Source organism: Leguminivora glycinivorella, chromosome 17 (assembly GCF_023078275.1).
Source record: "Leguminivora glycinivorella isolate SPB_JAAS2020 chromosome 17, LegGlyc_1.1, whole genome shotgun sequence".
NCBI classification, from domain to species: Eukaryota; Metazoa; Arthropoda; class Insecta; order Lepidoptera; family Tortricidae; genus Leguminivora; species Leguminivora glycinivorella.
Window position 1 is genome coordinate 14,648,255 of NC_062987.1, and position 26,114 is coordinate 14,674,368.

The 26,114-nt window shown below is 37.5% G+C and overlaps 2 protein-coding genes across 2 annotated transcripts in view; both read left to right on the top strand.

Moving 5' to 3' along the window:
• The window catches only part of LOC125235280 (spectrin beta chain), a 101,175-nt gene that overhangs the window by 36,906 nt on the left and 38,155 nt on the right, over positions 1-26,114 (top strand). Inside the window, exons 3-12 of the mRNA XM_048141789.1 lie at positions 1,868-2,019; positions 3,848-4,021; positions 6,017-6,305; positions 6,717-6,888; positions 7,950-8,078; positions 8,710-8,922; positions 22,878-23,075; positions 23,934-24,063; positions 24,636-24,785; positions 25,330-25,469. Coding sequence (XP_047997746.1) covers positions 1,868-2,019; positions 3,848-4,021; positions 6,017-6,305; positions 6,717-6,888; positions 7,950-8,078; positions 8,710-8,922; positions 22,878-23,075; positions 23,934-24,063; positions 24,636-24,785; positions 25,330-25,469 — 1,747 coding nt within the window. The remainder of the gene's footprint in view (positions 1-1,867; positions 2,020-3,847; positions 4,022-6,016; positions 6,306-6,716; positions 6,889-7,949; positions 8,079-8,709; positions 8,923-22,877; positions 23,076-23,933; positions 24,064-24,635; positions 24,786-25,329; positions 25,470-26,114) is intronic.
• On the top strand, positions 11,168-14,643 carry LOC125235279. Its single transcript, XM_048141788.1, has 5 exons — positions 11,168-11,306; positions 11,398-11,499; positions 11,628-11,714; positions 11,844-12,064; positions 14,180-14,643. Coding segments are annotated over exons 1-5 (525 nt in total). The 5' UTR covers positions 11,168-11,304; the 3' UTR covers positions 14,293-14,643.

Consider the following 26,114-nt stretch of genomic DNA (forward strand, 5'->3'; position numbering starts at 1 on the left):
ACTTTAATTACTATATTACTCTTAGCAATAACTTGTTGGAGTAATAACTATTCATTCAACAGTAACGTCGTAATGCATTCATGAGTAATTATGTAAGAATCTTGCTCGTAGTAATTACCATTAAATATTTACAACGAAAATATTGCATCATCAGAAACTGGCGGTACAAATTCGTAGGTAATAATAATATTGAAATTATTAATTTGTTCGTCACATTTTATTTAGAACTATTAATATAAACTGAAGCAGGCAAATATGTATTCCCTTATCTGCAACTGAACCACCGTTTCCGCTTTTCCTGTCCAAGTTCAGAGGTAGCAAACATTTTACACATAACACAACCGCGTTTACCATTGAATCATCCGTTTCTGATACGGCCTTATCGATACTACTAGAATTATCTAAAAAATCAAGAGCAATCTCATTTTTACACACGCCCGTCCACAAATCCAACGTCTAAAATGGTGCAACTGACGTAGTTATTAGACTGGACCTAAAGTTGTCAATATCTGGAGCATTGGTATCGAATGTCCCTGTAACCAGTTTGTTTTTAGTCGGTCTGATTCTTCCCGTTCCTTCGGAGGCTTTTCTCAGTTTCCTCCGTCGCCCAGTGCCGGTGACAGTGGTGACATGACAGCTACAGAGTGCTATGATCTGATCAAAAGAGGCATCGATATAGAGGTTCCTGGACTTGAGGTGTATTATGATAAAGTGGTCTGTGAGCTAAGAGGTTAGTTTGTGTTATCGTTGTGGATATAGGTCTGTAGGTGGAATGATAAGCGTGTGTGGTTTGTTTTTAGGACGTTAATCCAATAAGGAGGTAAATATTTAGTTATTGACGCGTTATTTATTTATTTAAACTTTATTGCACAAAGTATACACAAAAATGTACAAATGGCGGACTACCAAAAGGCAATCAATTTTAATTGTGATGTGCCCAGCCAAAATGTACCTACTTACATGTTTCAATAGTAATGTCGGCTTCTAAATAATGCTAGACAATACTAACGGTGCGTTAAACCATATACTACTTCCTGCTGATTTTTGCCAGAGAACAATAGCTGCGCTTCTGATTTTGGAATTTAGGAACTGGCGACGCAGTAATAGGTAGACGTTAGATGAAGATATCTTCGTCGTGCCCTACGTAGGTACTGCTAGCTCCCTTTCAGCAGAACGCGTGGAAAGCTATTCCGAAGACAGCTCATTGGTGAATTGATAGACGATCCTTTAACCCTTCTCAAGCTTAAACGCACTCATAAATTCTTGTCACATTTCGCATAAAGCCCTTTCATCTCGCACCTTTTCCGGTCCATAGCTCACGGCCTGCAACCCAATCCTCATCTAACATTACCTATATTGATTACCACACCCTACACCGGCGGCCTGTTACCGCGATGCAGCCGCCGGCAGAACACGTCCAGGTCCCCATCTGGTCTCCGCGCCGCGGCCGACCCCACTGGCGGTTATTGTGTCAATTGTTTACTACTTTTAATTATAATGAGCGTCTATTACGTCCATTTCCATTATGATTACGGGCTGACAGGTCCGTTTTTTCTGACCATAATATTTTGAATGTACGGTGATCTGATTTGAAATACTTGAAAATTTTACTGTCAACGGATTATCAGAGACCTCATCTCATCCAAGTAGTAATCATTCAAAAAAATCCAATATCTGTAATATCTTTGTTTCTCATCACAACAGACCAATCACAATTCGTTTTCAAATTGATGCTTATGATGGGTTGATTCCTATACCAACTAAATTGCTAGGAAATGTTTCCCGCTTTGATCACTTCATGGGCAGCATTACACTCTTAAATTAACTAAGATACCTTGTATTCATCAATAATCTTTTTGCTCAACAGACGAACGAGAGAGCGTACAGAAGAAGACTTTTCAAAAATGGGTGAACTCCCACCTGGTGCGCGTGGGCAACCGCATCGGCGACCTCTACGTCGATATGAGGGACGGGAAGATGCTCATCAAACTGCTCGAGGTGCTCTCTGGAGAGAGGCTGGTAAGTTACCTGGAGTCATTTCATTAAGAGGGTCTCAGAGACACCACAGCATTGGTTTAATCAGCGCCATGGGATATGGCGTTGGGGCGAGGATGTTACAATAATGGGTGAACTCGCACCTGGTGCGTGTGGGCAACCCCAGCGGCGACCCTTAATTCGATATGAGGGACGGGAAGATGCTCATCAAACTACTAGAGGTGTTCTCTGGGGAGAGACTGGTATGTTACCTGGTGTCATTTCATTAAAAGAGTCTCAGAGACACCACAGCGTTGGTGTAATCAGCGCCATGGGATATGGCGTTGGTGCGAGGATGTTCCAAAAATGGGTGAACTCCCACCCCACCTGCTTAGCCTTACAGAAAATGGCGTCGATACGCAGTTGCACCAATTGCGGACAAGCTAGCAAGAGTGGGGTAGCCCCAATTTCACTAAAAGAGACTACAGTAGCGTCTTTGCTTATTTCAGTAGGTACTTTATTAAGTAATAAGCAGCTTACAAGAAAAATAACATGAATATGTAACTATTTACTATCTGTTAGATAATTGGTGGTGGATTAGTGGTGGTGAAGCCACCTCCAAATTTAAAAATTAGTTTCGTGGCTTAGTTACAGGAAACCCTAAACATACCTTGTTACTGATAATCGGATTACATTATTGGGCTTGTATATAAAAGGCACATATACAACTATAATTCAGCCTGTCTCTGGGAAGACCTTGAAATTCATATAGAATTTTACAGGCTACAATAAGATTATACCATTTTTCAGACTATATTATGGCTATGTGTTTGTCTCCGTTTGATAAGGAGTTAATAATGCATTAATTTTATGTGAATTATGTACAAATATTTTCAATCACATGACACACAAGGACACACACTTACGGGGTAGCTAATTTCCTACAGTATAGAAATAAACGTAATCGTAAATATTTGATTGTCCCCGGTCTGCACTATGTTTAGACTAACAAAGCTACATCAACGATGTTATTGCTAATTCAGCTGTCTACATTAGCACAACGTATGTATAACAGCAGTTATGTAAATTTTAAACAAACAATGGATAATAAAAAACAGTTTTTAGGTGCAACTAGGTATAATAATATATAATCTTTGTAAAAAATCTTTGCTAGATATTCTTGGAAGCTTAAGACTTAATAATTACCTCATGTAAAAAAGTCGTGAATTGAATTGGTCAAATTATCATACTGTGATACGGTAACCTACCTTCTAGACATATGATATGATTATAAATTATAAAATGAATAGATCATAATGAATAATGAGATCATAGCAACCTATTATATACTTGCAGGCAGGTTTTATGTGCGAAAACGATGTTTAAGCACTAACGTTATAGTTCTTCTTAGCCAAACTTTATAGCATATATCCTCGTAAGGCCCAATGTACATTACAATGTACATAATTGTTGCTAACGAATTTGAATCTATCATGAACCAAATATAGTAAAATTTCCCTTGTATGTGACAATAACAACGAATATTACATACAAGGGAAATTCTACTATATTTGGTTCATGAAAGATTCAAATTCGTGCTTTTTGAAACAAACTAAAATCTTACCTACCAATTTACTTATAGAACGAGGTTCAAATTCAAAATGGGAAATCTAACTTTGGTGGGTCTTACAAGGACATCGCAGTAAACTAGCGTCTTTGTTTTGTCTTTATTTTAAAGTTGCTACTTGCTAGTCTAATCCTGTGCAAAGTTACCTTAGTCTAACTCTCATGTACTTTAGCGTTTGTTAAAAAAATACATTTTGATAATTGATTTCTTACTTGAATGTACTCAAATTTATATTTCCTTTTTCAGCCTCGTCCGACGAAAGGCAAAATGCGAATCCACTGCCTTGAAAATGTTGACAAAGCGCTGCAGTTCCTTCGCGAGCAGCGCGTGCATCTCGAGAACATGGGCTCCCATGATATCGTGGACGGTAACCCTAGGCTCAGCCTTGGGCTCATCTGGACTATCATCCTGCGGTTCCAGGTTTGTTCCCGTAGTTCTCTATAAACATTCACAATAACTACTATTGTGAATGTTTACTATTGTGAAACTAGGACTAGGAGAACATGACAAGAGTAGAGATCTTCAGTTCTAACGCAACCTGAGGATCAGCCTTTGGCTCATCTGGACCAACCTCCTACGGTTCCAGGTTCGTTCCCGTAGTTCTCTATGATCCTCGACAATCGTAGTTACTTGGACTAGCAGAACATGACAGAGAGATCTTCGGTTCCGATGCAACCCGAGGCTAAGCTTTGGGCTCATCTGGACCATCATCCTGCGGTTCCAGGTTGCTTTCCTTAGTTCTCTATAAACCTCGACAATCGTAGCTACTAGGACTAGCAGAACTGACAGAGAGATCTTCGGTTTCAAGCAACCTGAACATCAGCCTTTGGCTATCTGGAGTTCTGGACCATCATCCTGCTGACCCAGGTGGGTTCCTTATAGGCGTTGACAACAGTTTCTTGCGGCGTATGTACCAGGATCACATAGCTGGACTAGAGACCATCAATCAGTATTCGCTTCCAAGACTGGAGCCACTGAACATGTTGATAAAAAACTGCAGTTCATAAATTATATAAATTCGGTGATTCCACTTTTAATAGATTTCGCTACTATATTACAACGTTTTAAAAATAAATGTTTTGGCATCACATTACATATTCATCTTACATCTTAGCTCTACTGCACACATGCAACAAGTGTGTCTATAAACAACTTATCCGTAGTGCTATAAAAGGATTGGAATCCTTATAGGTGCGGTGATATCATTACGTGTATATTTAGACATATGATTCGTTTGAAAACGGAATTCGTTACTAATTGCTTGTTTTTGGTATGATTACTGGGGATTTTGGAGGCCACTTTAGCGAGTTATAAGTAAAAATTCTAAAAAGAAATGGTTTACAGCACAGTTTATAACGAGCACAGGGAAAAGGATCTCTCGATCTCTGTTTGGCCCAAACGTTAGCTGGTAGAGAATACGATTTTATTGTACAACAAAGTTTATAGTATTTTATGCAACTGGTGATTAAAAGAGGTCAAAAAAGGTGAGTGGCGTGGGTAACAATTTGAGGCGAAGCCGAAAATTGTTAATAAAGACGCCACGAGCATTTTTCGACTCAGTTAAACACCGTTGCACCTTTTTCTACGACCAAGCACTTACTTTGAAAGAAAATTATAAATTCAACAAATACCTACTTTCAGTCATCTTAGTTATCTAGTGGACCACCTACCATTTTGAATATGCAGTTTGAGTGCAAACATGAAAATAAAACTGTCTATGGTATGTTTCTCTGAAGCCTGGCCACTAAGACGAATCGAGCCGCGTCGAATCGAGTTCTCGTACATTTGAATGCGATTCGACGCGTCGCCAATGAACGCAGCAGAAAACGAACGAGACTCGACTCTGCGAATGCCAGGCTTTATCTGACATTCTAAGGTTGGCAACAATGTATTTCATACAATATTTTAATTTTCTGCGATGAAGTGATTGGTTTGTTAAGTTGGTAGCAATGTATAACAGAACTTTAACAGCTATAACATGCTACTGCTACAAAATGTTTTCACGGTATAGACTAGATAGACTTGTCCTGACATCTTTTATGTAGGGTTTTAAAGTTCTATGCACGACCTTGTAACTCACGAATAACAGTACGGGAGTAGAAAAAATAATTAAATAATATATAAAGAGACAGGAACATTGGGACCATCTGATGTCATCTCGAAAAATATTATTAATTTAGATATTCCACATGGAAAAAAAATAGATAGGATAAACTTATCCCTATTGCTATAAATTTTAAAGCCACTGGCTCCCTAGGTAATTTAAAATTAGATTCTACACTTCAAGGTAGTTTTACAGTTGACTTAACATAGCTCGCGACTGCGTGTTACAAAAGGTTACAGGGATCTCGACATTTTGTTGTAATAACCGGCACCGAAATGTCATATTTGCTAATGGATCCATTTATTTTCCAGATCCAAGACATCACAATCGAAGAAACTGACAACAAGGAAACCAAATCAGCTAAAGACGCCCTGCTCCTGTGGTGTCAAATGAAGACCGCTGGTTATAACAACGTGAATGTTCGCAACTTCACAACCTCCTGGCGAGATGGTTTGGCGTTCAACGCCATCATACACAAGCACAGACCAGACTTGATCCAGTTTGAGAAGCTGCACAGAAGCAACCCGATTCACAATTTGAACAATGCCTTCAATGTTGCTGAGGACAAGCTTGGGCTTACCAAACTGCTTGATGCCGAAGGTAAGAAAGAAAGTTTATACTTTTCTGTTGCCAGTATCTAAATTTACAACCTCCTGAGTTTGGAATGATTCACGGTTAGTTTCATTAGGCTTATATTGACCGGGATAAAGACCGTGATTACCTCTTTGATTTTTATTGAGCTCCCGATATTGCGACGCAGTTACATGCATCATGATCACGGAAAACTGAAGATCTTCCATCCACTCCATCTTCAGTTTACTGTGATCATGATGCATGTAACTGCGTCTAAATATCGGGAAATTAACGAAAATTAAAAAGGTAATCACGGTCTATATCCCGGTCAATATAAGTCTTACTTATCCTCTTATTGTTTTGCTTTTACGTTCCTTAGATTTTGTCTTATTTCTCATTGAAATATTATGTTTCTAACAAATGGTCTGTATTTCCCAGACATCGCCGTCGACCATCCCGATGAGAAGTCCATCATCACATACGTGGTGACGTACTACCACTACTTCAGCAAGCTGAAGCAGGAGACAGTGCAGGGCAAGAGGATCGGCAAGGTGGTCGGCATCGCCATGGAGAACGACAAGATGATGCAGGAGTTTGAGACCCTCACCAGGTGAGTCCGTCACATGTAGCGACTACTACTGGAGCCAGCTGAAGCAGGAGACAGTGCAGGGCAAGAGGAAGGCAAGGTCGTCGGCATCGCCATGGAGAACAAGATGATGCAGGAGTATGAGACCCTCACCAGGTGAGTCCGTCTCATGTAGCGACTACTACTGGAGCCAGCTGAAGCAGGAGACAGTGCAGGGCAAGAGGATCGGCAAGGTCGTCGGCATCGCCATGGAGAACGACAAGATGATGCAGGAGTATGAGACCCTCACCAGGTGAGTCCGTCTCATGTAGCGACTACTACTGCCAGCTGAAGCAGGAGACAGTGCAGGGCAAGAGGATCGGCAAGGTGGTCGGCATCGCCATGGAGAACGACCAGATGATGCAGGAGTAAGAGACCCTCACCAGGTAAGAAACATTCGTGTAACCTGTAGGTAGATATGTACTTGATGGCTAAATGAGGAGTGTCTTTTCAAAAGGACTTATTTCTATGTCAACAAGGTTTATTTCTCTAGGAAGACATGATAAAAATAACCTCTGTTGACTTTTACAAATAAGTCCTTTTGAAAAGACACTCCTCAAATGTGGTAAAAACAGTAACGAAGGCGACATTCTTGCTACCACGACAGTCATAAATTTCATCTTCATTGAAGTCCTCACTCCTTCACTTGTCAGACCTGTCAGGCCACCTAAAACTGTATTTGTTGCTCTACTTCTTCTTCTTGCCCATAATCCGAGCTTCAGAGGCATTGGACGGGGGTCTGACCTGTTTCTGCGTTACACCATAAAACGTCATTTCATTTATGAATTAACTAGCTTGTGCCTGCGGCTTCGGTCGCGTTAGAAAGAGACAAAAAATAGCCTATGTCACTTTCCATCCCTTCAACTATCTCCACTTAATAAATCACGTCAATTCGTCGCTCCGTTTTGCCGTGAAAGACGGACAAACAAACAGACACACACACTTTCCCATTTATGATATTAGTATGGATTTCGCATAATTCGTAATGTAAAATTTGGGCTACTACTAAGTGTAATGGTGAATTAATAACTATTTTCTTTATACAGTGACCTCCTGCAATGGATCGAGCGCACGATCGAAGCTCTGGGCGACCGAACATTCGCGAACTCTCTCGAGGGCGTTCGTCAACAACTCACCCAGTTCGCCAACTACCGCACGGTCGAGAAACCACCCAAGTAAGGACAAAGCTTTATTTTTCAATTTGCTGCCTCTACGAAAGTTTATAACCTTATATTTCAAATGGGAGTTTCATTTAAATACTAAATGTAAATGTTGAAAATAAGCCTCCTATGTATTATAAGGATATTTAATTTTAAATATCGTCACTACTTTTAAAAAATCTCGTATCTCACGCTGTTCCTCAAAGTTAAAACGCAGTACATACTTACTACAATTTTCTTTTCATTGACAGACGAAGATACAAGTTTTTTTAAAAGTAGTGACGATATGTAATTTGCTGCGGGTCGCTGAGCTTTTACACAAAACTAAATATTTAAAGCTATACTCCATTGATATCTTAGTTGAACTGATTGTATATGAACACATCGCGAACGAATTCCAACACGAAATACACACATTTAAAAATAGTATTTTAGAAATCTTTACTGTGTTTTACCACGGCTAGTGCAACCTGGCCGAAACGTTGGATAAAAGGTAAAAATGTTATTTTATCGCGTTCGACCCGTGTGTCTTCAAAAAAATATAAATTATTCGACCAGTTCGATTCAGTCGCTTCGATTCAGTTCGAGTCGGTGGACAAATATGTAGTGCGTATTTATGGGTAACTAATGTACTTTTTATCCTCAGGTTCGTCGAGAAAGGCAACTTGGAGGTGCTCCTATTCACCCTACAGTCGCGCATGCGCGCCGCCAACCAAAAGCCATACACGCCCAAAGAGGGCAAGATGATCCACGACATCAACCGGGCTTGGGAGCGCCTTGAAAAGTCTGAGCACGAGAGGGAACTTGCGTTGAGAGAGGAGCTTATTAGGCAGGAGAAACTTGAGCAGCTGGCTGCTAGGTGAGTTTAGATCTTTCAGTGTCGTAAATTTGACATCTTAAGGCGTGTCTCGATATAGCGCGGCAGCCGAGCATTGTTCGGCCGCGGCAAATCTGTATTTAAGCTCGCGAGCCAGTTTTGGCGTCATCTTGAAATAAAGCGCGACAACCGCGCGGCAAGCGATCCAACGTACGAAATATAGCCATCCGTCCCAACTGCGCGAGTAGTATATATTTGGGAAGTTTAAACCACTTTCATTTCGTTCGAGCGATTCTCGCTCAAACTCATTCCAGTGGTCTAAACTCCCAAATACATCCTAACCCTCAAATATCTGGGCAAGAATTGTATCATCATCGTTGGGAAGTTTAAACCACATCGATATCGTTTTGCTATAATAATCGCGTTTGCATGATCATGTTAGCCATACCGTTGGGAAGTTTAAAATCACTTCATACCGTTCGAGCGTTTCGCGATCGAAATCGTTCCAGTGCTTACAAACTCATATATCCGGGCTCTCAAACATCGGGCTAAGATTTTTTCTATGTTACATACTATTCAAATTACTTGTCGTCTCTTGAAACAAAGGTGTTTTGAGAGCACTTTATTTGAATCTTCAGTGAATATCAGTTATAAGAACACGTTATAAAATGTATGTTTCTTGAAAAAAGATGCAAAAGCTTAACGCAACTCACTCTCTGAGGTGGCCAGTCCCAGAGTGCGAGTCTCTTCCAAGCGAATGCTCGGTTGACTATGGCGTTTTCACACAACATGTCTGATCAACTCGTCAGCGTCACAGAACATGAATGGACCTCCAAGGTGCTCAACCCCGGCGTAAGGCCGCATTTTACGTGCATCATTTAAGTACAATCCTCTTCAGGCATGGAAATCCATATATATCGACCGCGTATATACAGAGTTTCCCTAAGTATCTGATTCAACATTGCACACAAGTCGGTTGGCCAATTCCGAAAAGTGTGAACGTTGGAGTCCCCGGTCGTCGAGACTCATCAACGTCGTCTATAAGGCGTTTATTTATACGAAGTAACATCAAAAACTTTGATAGTGCGATGTAGACCTATCGTTTATAATAAACGAAGTAAATACCACCTTTTGATTAACAATTGTGGACTTTGTAATTAAACAGTAAAAGTCTGAAACGGCAGAAAATACACTATAGTCTTATTTAGCTATGTCAAGGGGCAATGTAATCAGATCATATTTATTATCATTGATGTTTTACTGCAAGTGCGGCCTCTATTAGTGAGGGATGGTACTAACTAGCTACTTCGTTAATTAGATGCTTCTAAGGCATCGTGTTATCCAATATATTATTATGCTAGGTTGCGCTAATTTCCATAGATGTCGTTCACTATCGTTTCCATAGTAAGGAGCTTCCCTTCAATGGTTCGAACTAAAGAACCTCCTCCTTTTTTGAAGTCGGTTAAAAAAATCTCATGGGTTCATTTAGTTAAGCACTCAACAAAAGGAGCCTATTTGAGCAAAACAATTATTTCATAATGACTTCGAACTATGTATGTATGTTTATTGGAACAAGAGTTTTAGACTGTTTGTATTAGGAGGATAAATACTTAATAGATGCACATAAATATATTGTAACGTCATTATATATTTGCTCAATTATTACTTTTATTAGCAATAGTCTAAAGTCTTATTTAAAAAATATGGATATTTTTATCTGATATAAACATTTTCATTCATTAATTTAAAGACGAAGAGAAAAAATAATAATAAACACTTCACAGAAATATTGGCCATTTTTGAGATTCGAACCCAGGACCATCCATTTTACAGGTACTGTTACTGCTACTTAGCCGATCATCAAGGTTCGTGTTGCGAAAATGCAACGTCATATCCATATGTTATTCTAATTAGGTATTCTGCATTGATTGCACTAATTGTTAAAAACAACATATAACATTTCGGATGTAAATTGTTACAGGATACTTGCGTTAGCATAGTATTGGCATAAATATAGGGTTGCCGCCGGCACGTATTTGGTGATTTATGATTATTGGTGATATGATAAAGTAACATTATCATAGCCGGGATAAACACCTTAATCTCTTTATTCACTGTTTTGGATGTTTCATCAGCGCAAAACATACGTTTTAAAACCAATGTTTTCTTGTTAGGTGTTTAACTTATTCTAAGTACACTAAAATAATAAACTTATTCTAAGTACAATAAAATAATAAGTACACTAAAATAATAAGAGGACTGTGACACCCCTGATTCGTTTAGTAAAATCATCAATAAATTGCTATTAATAAACCATCATTCTAATTGTTTATTCCTTTGCTACTTTGTTCTTTACAGTGCACATTACGTACTCATACGTCTTATAAATAATAGGTTCGAACCACCGTCATTTCTACATATAACATGTAAGTAAGTGTTGTATTTTGTCTTTTTATAAATTATAATACTAGTTGCTCATGTGCAAGGTTTAAAATGATTTTTTTAATTTACTTTTAGGTCGGACTCCGAGTCTGAAACTATTGTACCCCTAAATAACAAGACTGGAGGTGCGAAAGCGAAAAAACCGGTGCAGAAAAGAAAGTCCGATGCTGCTAATAGGTAAAAAGATATGACACCTGCACGTACCTATTTACATATTGCATACGTAAATTGTTTTTGATTATTACGTTTTATTTTACCTACTTACATTATGAATTTAAATTTACAAATTGTTAAAATATTTTCAGGTCCGATTCAGAACGAGAGTGGGAAGAAATTGACGCGGGGACCAAGAAGGTGAAGAAGCCTCGCCAGGCGAAATCTCCTACTCCTAGGTATGTTACACATTTAAAATATGCATCTATTCGATTATTATAATTGTGACACCCACCTATGTTGTAATCTGAAAAATATTTTTTGTTGCCTTGTTTTGCATTACTTATATTTTATTGTATTATTTACAGGACTACTAGTGGAGCGTCTAAGAAAAAGACTGCCAGCAACCCCTTCGACGTCTTCGAGCTATTTCCTGATGACGAGGCATTTGCGAAAAATTGCCCTACACCAGACCAGCTACGCTCGTCTATAACTCAACGCGTGGCTGATGGATTGACTCGGCGTGCTGCTGATCTTGAGGGGGAGTTTTTCTTGGAGCTGCGAGTATACAACACCGCCGATATACGCAGTGAGTTAGCGGAGCATAAGTGGAAAAAGGCCCTTCTGGCAGTTAAAGTGCAAATAAATAACGATACTCCTCAGTGGGAATATCTACAAAAACTCACAAAGCATTTAAGAACTCTTTTTGACGATGCTGAAGTTACATTTTTTCACAACAAAAAAGGTTAAAAATTCAGCATTGTCAAAAATAATTTTTAAGTGTATATTTTGAACTGTATTCGGATACCACACATATACATATAGGTACTTACTTTAGTTAGATAAATACTTATTTTACTGTTTTATACGCGAATTTAGTTAGGTGGAACTAAAATGCCTTTTTGCTCTGCCTGTTCAATCCAAGTTCTGAAAAATAAATGGGTTGGTCATTTGAGAAGTACTAAACACAAAAATAATTCTTTAGTGGCAGTAACTGATGGCGTAATTGAGATTTCGTCTGCCTTTCAGGGTCGTATATCATCTTATAGAGTTTTCGGATCTGAAGAGCTAGAATTTGCTATACCTGAACAGTTTTTAGATAATTTAACGTCGAAACTAGAAAATATTATAAAACAGTGTTTGATAAAGCACGTGTGTTTAAAAATCAATTTCGAGTATTTTGGAAACTTTCTTTTATTTAAGAACAACCGGCAGGAAACAAAGTCGTTTACGACAAAAAACTTCACAGTACATCAAAACTATACATTTTCTGAGTTATACCAAAAAGTTATAAACGACATAAAAAATAACATTGAAAATTTTGAGCAGCGCGATAGTGGATGGACTTTCTTATCTAATTTATATGTAGAGGTTAATGTTAACAAATACCAGCCTCTGAAAGGATATTCTTACATAGATTTACCTAAGTCTGTTAAAAACAAGAAAGCTTGTGTTAACATACAGAATAAAGATGATAAACGAATTATTTTATCAGACAAAGTTTCAACTATGGCATGGGGTAATAGTTCTTTTTTGTAGATCCGAAACAAATAATGGAAAAGTTGTAACTAAAAGTAAGTGCTGAATATTATATGTTGTAGCGAATTTCAATGTACTATTTCAATTGTATTTACCGTGAAAGTGTTTTAAACTGTTATTAAACTTAGTTAACACAGTTAATCATGAAAAAATTTACACTTTATTTTAGCAGGATGAGGGATATTACCCTTATACTCTGCTAACTCACTGCATTGGAAAATAAATATATATATAATAACGCACGTCTGTATTTTATGCTTTTATTTTGTATACTTATCTAATAAACGTATAAAAAATATGTGTTCAGTTTATTTCTTCTTATACACTCCCATACTTTCCATTTTTACAGGGTGTAACCAAAATACTGATCAACCGTTTAAGAATGTATTCAATATAGTACCTATTGTACAAATAATTATGTTATTTTTAAGTAGCTTTAACAATGTTTCCCAATGAAAATAATGTAAAAAGATGAATACATTCTTAAAAGGATGACAATTATTTTTGTTATAAGTTTCCTACTCAAAAGCCTGAGTGCTGTAGATTCATTTTTCTTTAAGGAAGTACAGAGCTATACCTATCTTATAGTAAATAATAGTTGCAAGTGCGCTCTGTGAGTAACTTTCACTCAGTGTTATAAATTATAATTAAATACATCAATTTCTTACTAATGATAATGAGTAAGTATACAAAGGTGTTAATTTTGCTCATCACATGTGACTCTCTTCTTTTGAGCTGTTTGATAAATCAATTAACGCCGACAAGTAACAAGAAGCTTATCTACCTAACCTGTATATATTGCATAGCTGAATAGAGTCTAATTTCTTGGCGCGTGCATGCCTACGCTGGCAAAAGCAGGTCAACAACATTATTGGAAAACTGCAATACTGACATTCTCTATATTGTTATAAATGTTATAATGTTCGCATGTTCGCATTTATGAATTTGATACAATAAGAAGTGGTCGTTCAAGTAATAAGTTCAAGTAAGTAATTATTTTATTTTTATTATATACTTTTAGTAAATATTATGTGATAATTTAAATACATTATTATTATTTATTTATTTAAACTTTATTTTACAAAAGAAAAACTTAAAATTACAAGAGGTAGATTTAATGCTTAATAGTAAGGCTTTATTAAAGGTAATACTTATTGTGTTACAGTTTCAACATGTGCGAACATTGTGACCCCGAGGATCCTTTTACCCATGCTCAAGAGTGGAACACCCAGACATTTGAAGACGCATATCCAGAACTTGCCAACAAGCATGACGTGACCATTACAGCACCATCAATAGAAACACCCAACAAAAAGAAAATAAAAACTAAACAGCGTGCTCCAAAACGTAAATTAAAATCATCCACTACTTTTGTGAAATGTAGAAAATCCGTTGCTGAGGGACCCCGTCTGATACAAATAAAAATCATCGGCTTACGTAACGGGCAGGAAAGCCAGGCAGAGAGTGATGATGAAGAAAATATGATCTTTAGTGCTCAATATATAGCCAGCGAACCAGTGGACAATGTTGTGGATTCGGCATACAGTTTAATAAATCAAATCTCTAAATCAATGTTACAAGAAAATTTCTGAGTTTATTGTTAAGGTTAAAAATGTATGTGTGCGTAAAATAAAAAAAATAAAAAATGGGTCTTTCATTACAGACTTTTATTTATTATCATTAAAACATAATACAGTGCTTATTTCTAAAATAGTAAGCATCGTTATAAATCTTGTGCAGACACAATAGTATCAAAATACCACTTTTTAATACATATAACATTTTTTAAAGCACATTTTTTTTCATGATGCAGGCAGTTATATGCACTAGACTTATTACAATATTTTTCATGCAAATGTAGAAAATTAGGACAATCTTGTTCACCTAAATCTATTACAGCACAATTAGCACACAAATCTTTAACCCACTTAATTTTTTCCGCTCCTTTTACATAAATGTTCTTGTTATTTAAATGTTTCACAATCATTCTTTTAAATTCTCTGTGATCGACAAATCCTTCCCTCCATAAAATCCCGTGGTTTTTTTCTAACCATATTACTCTTTTTCTTTCTTGCTGAGATAAATGAGAAAACGTGTAGGGCGGTTTTATTAAAAAGACTTGCGTGTATTCTTTAGTACTAAGTGCGAATTCCTTTATTATAAAATCGTTATTTAATGATTTAAATCCTTGAACATCCACGAATAAGCTTTTAGTGCTCATGATATTTTCCTTGTTATATTGCTAAGAGGTCTATACTCTATAATGCTATCATTCAAAATAAGACAATACGCAGATGTTTGATCGGGTATATCCTCACTGCACTCTATTTCAACTCTGATGTCAACAACACCCGATTTTAAAGTGTCACTTTGTCTTGAACAATCCACGAAAAACAATGGTGCTATTTCTTTGAAATCGTAAGGATTTAACAAGGGTGCCTGACTACGATTATAGTAGGACTGTTGGAATTTAGAATATTGCTCGTATAATATAGCATACTTCTCATCGGAAAAACTAACATTCAAATTTTCATAAGGATAATATATAGAATTCAAGAAAACTTTAACCTCTCTCAAGTTACAATGATCGAAATGTGTTATATCTTTGTCGGACGCATTTTTCCTACCAGTTTTCAAACCAACTATAACATACCGAGGTTTTTCGATTTGAGATGAAGTTTTAATAGCCCAAGAGTGCTTGGAAGTTTTTGGCAGCAGTGGATATTCGAAGAGGTCCCAGTTTCTGAACGCAATTTGTATTGCACGATCTTTTTCCACATATTTAAGAAGATTCAGTCTTTCCCGATCGGAAACCTTAATATGAGGCATACGCCATACCACTTTTGATAAAGTAACATTGTCTATATATTCATTTGGGTTCAATTTAACGCTATTCAAGTTAGTGTTAGAGCGTAAAAGTATAAGTTCATGTTTGCAATTAATAATAATTTTGTTGTAGTCTTCAGCAAAGCCCAAAATTTTGTTTAATGGTATAGAAGCAGAAAATAAACCTCGAGTAACTTTAGTACCTTTTATGTCCCACCCCACGACTTTGCCATTCTCGCTTCATGTTCACTCATGGATAAAAGAGATTTCATTGTTGTTGTGATTCCTGCATTTTTTATTTTGTCTATTTCAATTCCATTCAGTTCGTATCGGATGTCTTGAAAGAAATGGAGGACAGGGTTATTGGTAAACAGGACGCTCGACACGGGTTGTTTTGTTTCTCTGTTCATCACTGTAATAGTACCTTCTATGTATAATGTGCTAGCTGAAGGCAACACGTACATATCTTGCTGATTGATGGGTATGCGAATTTCATCGTTCAAATTAAAACTTGTAACGTAAGGTTTGTACGAGTGGTATTCATAACTTTCGATTGAGTTATCATAGCTAAAGGAGTTTGCTAAGTCCAGAATGCTCATTTTAGTAAACCGATTGATCTGAGAAACAAAATATTTTCACTAGTGAGCCTGCTTTTCGGTCTTCTTTTCTTGATAGCACCAAGGGTACTGCCTGATTTATCACGGTTCACTGCTGTTTTATTGAAATCAATCATTTTTTTCTCAGGTGTAAATATATTTGAATCTCTTCTCCGCGTAAATTTATCAATTGGTTGTTGGTATCTAGTAGTCTTATTTTAAGAGAACTTAAAGTATTTTGAGTGACGGGAAAATAAATAACGTTTTTAGGCGTCTCTATTATTCTATACCCTGGAGGCACATTAGGTACAAATTCATGAACTATATGGCTCGGTTTTCCGTTGATAAATGATCCACTAATGATATCACATTCGATTCGAACTATAGTCGTCGATAGAATGGACACTGGAAATGGAGATTCCATTAATATATTCGCAGGATCAGTTTCATTACCGAAACCTAGTAGTTTACCTATGGAGTTATCGCCACCAAAATGTATGCTCTTAGAGCAAAAATAGATGTTTTTAGAGTATTATTATTACACAAAAGTTTAAAAGAACAGCCTTGAACATGTTTTTTTAAATAATCGTTTAAATCCTGGAGTTCATAAGAGCCTTCTGGTATCTCCAATACTTCACCCTCACCGTAGTAAAATTTGCAATTTCGACTATCTATGTTAGGTATTGAATTAAACGTAGATAAATACAGTAGACCACATTCGTATTCACCGTCCAATTGAAGTTCAGGCGAATAATTTGTTGTAAGACTAGAGGAGGTTCCCGTTATGGATAAAGTGAAAGACATCGTGTAAATGACATTTTTTTTATTAGTGTTAACAATTTAAACGCCTCTGCCAAAATTGTTTTAAATATTTTAAGCATAAATGACCACAATTTACAGTATTAAATTGTTGGAACTGCCTATAATTATATGAAATATCAAATCTTTTCAAATATATTATCAACTCTAATGGCGGTTTAATATCGCCGAAGCTATTATAATATTCACAATATTTTTTATCCTTTGCATAGGCTACCCAGTGAGTTCCTTGGTTTTTTGATTCGTCTAAGTTAATTATCGCGCATTCTCTACGTTTAGGAAGTTTGGGTAAGCGGTCTCTCATAAATACTCCTCTAAAATAAGGTATACCCGTTGAATTGTTGATAATATCGACATTTGTGAGAGCTCGACTGGGTAACCTACCATTTAGTTTTTTGAGGTTTTTAAGCATAGTCCTTTGCCATTTCTGTACGGTTTTATATGTAATCCTTTGCCCAACGCTATGGATTCCATCATTTTGTTGTGACGTTCAGATTCCGCTAGTTTATTTCTTGCCGCTTTATAGTCTCCTACAGCTTTAGCTATTCCTGCCGCGCCGCCTGCCAGAGAACCCAGAGCCGATAATCCCGCGAATATAGGAATCAACGGTAATATGCCTCCAGTTTTTGGAATAGGTATTATACGAGGTATCCGCATACGACTTGTGTTAGGAAATATTTTCTTCGCAGCTGTATAAGCACTGCTTATGATATTTCCATTCTTTTTTTCTTTAATTCGCTACGTATTTTTGTAACTAAGTGCTTAAATGACTTAACACCTGCCCCTGTCTTAATTTTTGATTTCATAACTTTACTAACCAGCCATGACGCCAGTTTTTCTCCTTTCCCAGCGTTTTTTGCATTCATACGTCGCTTAGCCATTTTATAAAGTTCTAAATCAGCCTTATGTCGATCCTCTATACGTGAATATTTGTCGTAAGCAATATCGTGCTGCATACAAGCTGAATCTAACCCGTTGATACCTTTATCACCCCGTCTTAAGCGTTCTTGTAATTTAGTTCCAGGGCCGCAATAATTGTACCCAGGTATGTGTAGTTCAAATGGAAGATTATTAATGGCACTATTTAAAAGTCCTCTTCCTTTCATAGTCAGTTAACTAGTGATAAAGTAACATTCGCATCAGTATTATAAATAGATTTACCTCTATACAACAGCACTGCGCTCAATCCAACTATTTTCGCTTGTACTAAGACCCAACCACTTAACGTATAGCTTGTTGCCTTTTCTTTTCATTATTTTCTCTATAAGATAAACATTAGGATACTTTGTTTTTTGCAGCTCTTGTTCATAAAAGGTGCCTAATATTGAATTTTTTCGTTGATCCTCTAAGTAATATGTAACGGGTATAGTATTCTTAACTTGTTTTATTGTAAATAATTCTGTAGACCAATTAGGCGTATAACCTTTATGAAAAGCGCCTTTGTACTTGCTTATACGTACGCAATCCCCTACACTGAATTTGTTGGCCCGTGTTTGTAGGTATGAGCGAGGTTTGTTTAGTATAGATTTTATTTCAGACTCTTTATGGAAATCAACATCTATCGGTCTACACCTTATTGTGCGATGAAATGTATGATTATATGAATTCACAATATCATGTAAAGGTTTTCCAAACCATTTGTAATTGCCAACAAAACTAAAATATTTATACAGTTTGCCTTTTAAAGTTTTTATAACCCTTTCTACAATTGATGCTTTTTTAACTGAATAGGTTGAATAATGGTTTATCTGCAAGGATTCCAAATAATTTTTAAATTCAGTATTGTAAAATTCTTTCCCCAAATCTGTCTGTAGATGTTTAGGTTTGCGTTTTGCAGTGTCAATTAGTTGCCTAAAAGCGTCTTTGGTCTCAAATTTGGTCTTAGATTTCATCGGAATTCCCCATATGTATTTTGAAAATGTATCAATGACAACCAAAACGTACTTATAACCCTTATTAATATTATGAAATTTTTGTAAATCCAGTAAATCTGCTTGCCACAAATCATCTATGCCTTTTAGTACAACTGAACGCCGCGCAAAATTTTTGCGAGCAGACCTATGAATTTCATTTACTATTTGGTTCTTTTCCATTACTGAGTCTGCTCAAAATACCCTCAGTTTCCTTTTTTGTATAAAAGTTCAAGTTCAACTGGCGCTGCAAGCTATGAATTTGTGAATTTATAGTTTCAAGCAAAGAATCCAATTCACTTTTTTTGTAAGTGCCACTAAAGAGTTGATCAACATATTGTTTGTTTACACCATCAGTAGACAGCACAGGTGTATTAACACCTTTCAGTCGAGACGATTGTAAATCAAAATCGCCATTATCAGCGCGAATTAGTGCCCTTTCGCCAAATTCCGAAAATTCGAATACTCGTAAGCGTTTATGTACATGGTGTCCAAATTTATCAATGTTCATTTTGCTATGTATCAGGCTTTATTAAAAGATTAAGATTGACTGCGGATCTAAAGTATCGTTAGGTCATTATATATCTTTCAATATATCTGATTCTTTCAATTCTTCAATTATAGATATTATTTCGTTATCTAACCCTGTATTACCAGCATCCCGGGATGCAATAAGTAGCTTTAATCTTTCAACTAACTCATTTGGATCATCCCAATAAACGTATGAAATATTATTGGTTACCTTTTTCATAGTTGGGAGCCCTTGTCCCTGGATATTACTCCCATTACTTTTTAAACGTTCTTTAGTATATTTAAACATAGGCCTTATGATTTGTAAATATTTTCTACCTTTGTTGCTTTTTATAGGTTTATTTGGATTAAAGTCACGCCTGTGTGCATTCGTTTCTAATAGCAGTAACTTATAATTAAGTTTATCTTCTTCAGTTATAACTTCAAGTTCAGGCACTTTTGTAAATAATAATTCCTTCAAACCCGGGGTTAAATTGTAAGTTTTTCCGCTAATTACTATACTGTTATTATCAAGCGCTACCACATGCGATCCGAGCATAATTTTACCACGTTCTTTGTGTACGCCAAAAGGGATATTCTCCAAATTATACGAAATGTTACCATCACTATTATCATCTCCGGGAGAATCTATCGAATCAGAAGTCTTAAAAGAGAACTCATCAGCTGATTCCTCGCTATTAATACTGTCATCTAGAGAGGCGTTGCTTCCATCATAAACGTCTCTACTTTTAGAGATCGTAGAATTCACACCAACGGTGTGAGTAGTACTTTCCTTATCACTGGCCTCAGGGCTGAATTTCAATCGCTTAATTGAGTTTTTCCAGTCTGTATCATCAGTCTTAAATTCGTCGCTAAGGTAATTATTTTCATTATTAAAGTTACTTTTTTTATTACTTTTAACCATCTCATTGAGAGGTTCTGTTATTGGTTTTAAAACTGACTCTAATGTCATTTCATTGGCCGTTTTGATGTTACGAATTAACTTAACTTTTCTCTTTACAGCCTCAGCTGACTGAAGCAGCTTCTCTTTTAAATTCTTCTCTTCGTTCATTACGATGCAACCTCGTTGGAATTATATGAAGAAATGGCGGCGTAATGTAATTGCGGCATTCTAAATACATTCATCTAAAATAATAAATGTATCAAAACCCGATCTATAGCATCCTGAATTCTTCGCACAATCCTTATTTATTACTAAGTAGTTGTGCGGTTGGTTCCATACAGTGGCACACATATCTCTAAACTGGTTCCATCGCATATCAGTTCCAACGTGTTCATCATAAATATGTCGTAAATTAATTTCGTCTTGTTTAAACAAAATAATCAGATTTGCATTATCTCTTATTAACTGTTTAGGTATTTTGCTGTAGGTTTGATTCAAGTAAAAACTATTAATGTTTTTGTGTCGTCCCATCGCAAAGTAATCCCTTATATTATTTTGATTTTCACATGCAACGTCATCAAATATGAATACAGAGTCATTAGCTGCATCCTGAGGACTCACGACTTCATCATTTTCGCGATATTTGAAATAATTTACTGAGGGAACCAATGACAACACTTTTTCTAGATAGTTGTATAAAGGTTGATAAAGAGTTTTTGAATACACATACACATTTTGAAAACGAATTCCTTGTTCATGTAAAAGAAGACCTATCATTAGATTGGTCTTTCCACAATTAGATGGTCCACAAATGACGCAACGGATTGAATTCGGTAAAAGTTTTCCATGATAAGAATTCTGTTTTGAACAGTTTGAAGCTAGTATGTCAAACCGAAGGGTTTGAGGTTGCTTAACAAACTTCATAGTAAATACTCGTTAGTTAGCAACGTCTTGTTATAATGAAATGTTAATCCATAATGATGACTTACATTGTCAACTCGATTAATATGCCTGCTTTGGCCGCGAAACGCTCGAACGGTATGAAGTGATTTTAAACACAACTATTATCGCGAAAGGATATCAATGTGGTTTAAACTTCTCAACGATGATGATACAATTCTTGCCCAGATATTTGAGGGTTAGGATGTATTTGGGAGTTTAGACCACTGGAATGAGTTTGAGCGAGAATCGCTCGAACGAAATGAAAGTGGTTTAAACTTCCCAAATATATACTACTTGCGCGCTAACAAAACACGGACACTGCTTTGCCTCGCGGCTGAAAACCGACAGTGAATGGTTCGTCGCGCGGCATGTTCGAGCGCGCCAATGATCGAGTTGCCTCGTATCCATTGCGCGCGGTGCCGCGCGAGTCAATGTTCGATAGTTTGCCGCGGTATATCGAGACGCGGCTTTATATGTTTAAAACTATGTAGTTTGGAGAAAAACTCATATACGGTTTATCCGGCGGAAAAGATTTTCATGAAAAAGAGTCGTAAGGTTTCTAATCCTAAAGATGGCGAGATCTATACATATACGAGTATGTCATGAACTTACGACAGAAACTGACTCAGTTCATGTCAACGATTTTCATGACTTTTTTTCTTTTTTTAACCGCCTTCCAAATCTCAAAGGACCCGGGTTCTCAATTCGTCTGTATTTTTTATTTTTTTAATGTTTGTTCCTCGATATCTCCGTCGTTACTGGACCGATTTTGAAATTTTTTTTTTGATTGAATGTATATGCATACAGATTGGTCCCATTTTTCTCAGAACCCAGTTCTGGTGGTGGGATCCTGGAGAAATCGAGGGAACTCCTCAAATCTGAAAGGCATACATATAGTGATTTTTGTGTTTTTAAAGGAACAGCATGCATTTACGTACGGAACAGTGACATTTGGTGCAGTGGAACTCCTGATGATGGTCAGAATGGAACTCCTCAAATCTGAACGGCACACTTATAGTGACTTTGGTATTTTTATAAGAACAGCATGCACTTACGTCCAGAACAGTGACATTTGGTGCAGTGGAACTGCTGATGAAGAGTGAGCCGCCCCTGGTTAGAGTTCCGTTCTGATAATCATTCTCATCTGTAAGTACTTCAGAATCATCCAAATTTCAAATTTGGTTCAGAAATGACGGAGATATCGAATAACAAACATTAAAAAATATACAGACGAATTGATAACATAATCCAACATTTGAAAGTATTTATCACCAGAACCCCAAAGGAAGGCGGTTTTTTTTCTTAAAAATTACTGAGTACGAGTATTTGCTAATATTCATTCAATTTTGATTTTAGATTCAACCGCAAAGCTCAGATGCGTGAGACCTGGCTCTCAGAGAACCAGCGGCTCGTCAGCCAGGACAACTTCGGTTTCGACCTTGCGGCCGTGGAAGCGGCAGCTAAGAAGCATGAAGCTATTGAGACCGACATCTTCGCTTATGAAGAACGCGTGCAAGCTGTTGTTGCTGTGTGCTCCGAGCTACAAGCAGAGAGGTAACATGCACATTATCAATGTTTTACTACTGATGTATTAAGAACTAGAAAAATATTGACAAGTTCGGTTTTGACTTGGCTACTGTTGCAGCGGCTGAGAAGCATATCACGAGACCGTCGTCTTGGCTTATATACACATACTAACATTAAGATAATACGAGTATGAGGGTACACTGATACGGAATTAGTCACTTGGCGTGATATGTTTCGGAGAGGCTGGCTAGTTTACCTCCTTAGAGCTCTTGTCACCCCTACAGTTAGTGCGTTTTCACATTATCCGGACCATATTCCATACATTGAAGCCGCCATCTTTGACTTTTGTCTTTGAAATCCTTCCGACATCCGATATCAGATCGGGTAATGTAAAAACGCACTTAGGCTTTCGTACAGTTAAAGCTTGGAATGACACAGCTATCGAGATAAGACTCGAATGAAATTGGTGTGTAAAAGCGTGCGTCAGTTTACACGCCAAGTTTACGTTTTTAGTACAAGCATAGATTAAATATAAGATCATACCATCCCATACATTAAAATGCGACCGCCTAAGAACGCGCATACACTACACCACACATAGATGGCGCCACAAAAAAATGTCTTGTAGCTTTCGATTATACTTGTAGATGGCGTTAAGTGTTACTTTTGACATAGATTTATGGCTCGAAAGTGACATTTAACGCCAATCTACAAATAATCGATGGCAACAAGGCATTTTTTTGTGGCGCCATCTATGTGTGGTGTAGTGTATGCGCGTTTTTAGGCGGTCGCATTTTAATGTATAGGACGGTATGATCTTCTTATAAATCTATGGTACAAGTTCGAGAGAATTCCATGTGATGTTACAACCTGTTCTTCTTCCAGATACCACGACATAGAGCGCGTGATGGCGCGACGCGACAACGTGCTGCGACTGTGGGCCTACCTGCTCGAGCTGCTGCGTGCACGCCGCGCCCGTCTGGAGCTGTCTTTGCAGCTGCAACAGAACTTCCAGGTGATTATCGTTATTCATTTAATCGTATGGCGATGTATACAAATAGGCAAAATAAAAATCCATTCGTAATTATCGTTATGCAGGAGAATGAGTATGGAGCTTTGCGTACACCGAAAGGCATCGAGACAAATTGGAACGGTTCAGTCATAGTCATGGATGATGAAATGCCGTTGTGGCCAGACTGGCAAGTGACAAAATTTATAAGCGGATTGCTGCAAAACTAGGGCATGCCGTGCCCGTCTGGAGCTGTCTTTACAACTGCAATAGAACTTCCAGTGACTATATCCAGGAGAATGAGTAGGGCGCTTTACTTACTCCGAAAGGCATCGGGAAAAATTGAAAAAGTTCAGTCATGGATGATAAAATGCCGTTGTGGCCAGATAAGCGGATTAATGCAAAACTAAATTAATTCGCCCTGAATAAAGCTCTCGATAGAATGGGACGGAGACAAAGTGATATAAAAAACTTTGTGTCTGAGTGAAATTACTTTTCAGTCGAAAATTTCTTTATTCGAACTACCTTTTTTTAAGGCGGTTAATTATAGTAACATTAATAATATTATTTTTCCACAGGAAATGCTATACATCCTAGACTCCATGGAGGAGATCAAGCTGCGCCTCCTGACGGACGACTACGGCAAGCATCTCATGGGCGTCGAGGACTTGCTGCAAAAGCACGCTCTCGTCGAAGCAGACATCAACGTTCTTGGCGAACGCGTCAAGGTAATGTGTAACTTGTTAAGGAGATACAGTTTACTCGTAAATGATCCGTCGGTAAATATGTAAATACATGTTTCCAAAGGTTAAAAAAAAAGCGCCGGTGGCTTGGCGGTAAGAGCGTGCGACTTTCAATCCGGAGGTCGCGGTTTCTAACCCCGGTTCGTACCAATGAGTTTTTCTTAACTTATGTGCTATATGTCATTTGATATTTGCCAATCGTTTTCGGTGAAGGAAAACATCGCGAGGAAACCGGACAAATCCCAATAAGGGTTACCCCTCGTAGTTATCCTTCGGGTTGGAAAGTCAGATGGCAGTTGCTTTCGTAAAACTGGTGCTTACGTTAAATCTTGGGATTAGTTGTCAAAGCGGACCCCAGGGTCCCATGAGCCGTGGCAAATGCCGGGTTAACGCAGGGAGGATGATGTTAACATGGGTTTAAAAGCAACGTCAGATTGTAATGGGTTGTGAGCGTGACCGTATACTTTACTCCACTCTCTAGAGGCTGTACGAACGGTTTTCAGAAACTTATAGATTGAAACGATTCCAGGTGGTCGTGGGTCAGTCTCAGCGCTTCCTCGAGCAAGAAGAAGGCGGTTACCGGCCGTGCGACCCAGCTATCACCGTGGAGCGCATCCAGCAGCTCGAGAACGCTTACGCCGAGCTCGTCCATCTTGCCGTCGAGCGCAGGTGTGTATATACCAAAAAATGTGGCTTAAATTTAAATGGACTGTATGTAATAATGAAGTAAGGCCGTACTACTGCATATGGAGCTATTGGGCTTACCTGGTGCGGCGACAGTTGGTGGTGGCAAAGGCCTCTGCTTCTAGTTCCTCTGGTTTGATATTCAAATATATTATTATGTATTAATTAAATTCACGTGGAGAATTTCTGCTGTCTCTCGCATATATATTTGTGACACTGATTTGAAGTATTTGTCATGTAATTTTTATTATCAGACCAGTAGCCGCGCTAGATATTGCTAGCTTAAACCATTCTACGCTCATCGAAAGCTTGAACACGCTTGATCACTCTGTGTAGGGGCGCCTAGTTTTAAGCGGTTTATTGACTATCAGTTCGCGGGAAAAACTTCATAATCATACATCGGGGTTTTGGGAGCGGGAATGAATTCGTGTATTAATAACTAATAATCTGTTTATAGTAACTTGAATCACTGAAATATAGATTAAACTATGTATCTGGCTTCAAATGTACCTAGAAATGTTATAGTAATGTCTGTTGTTCGTCGTTTTCACCCTTTTTGGGATAGTGAAAATCATTCCCGCTCCCAAAACCCCGATGTATGTTCATAATAAGTTTATCAATGCACACTGT

Coding starts and splice junctions, on each gene's coding strand:
- LOC125235279 (XM_048141788.1), top strand. Junction 11,500..11,627: donor AAGTCCGATGCTGCTAATAG/GTAAAAAGATAT, acceptor AAATATTTTCAG/GTCCGATTCAGAACGAGAGT. Junction 12,065..14,179: donor CAACACCGCCGATATACGCA/GTGAGTTAGCGG, acceptor ATTGTGTTACAG/TTTCAACATGTGCGAACATT.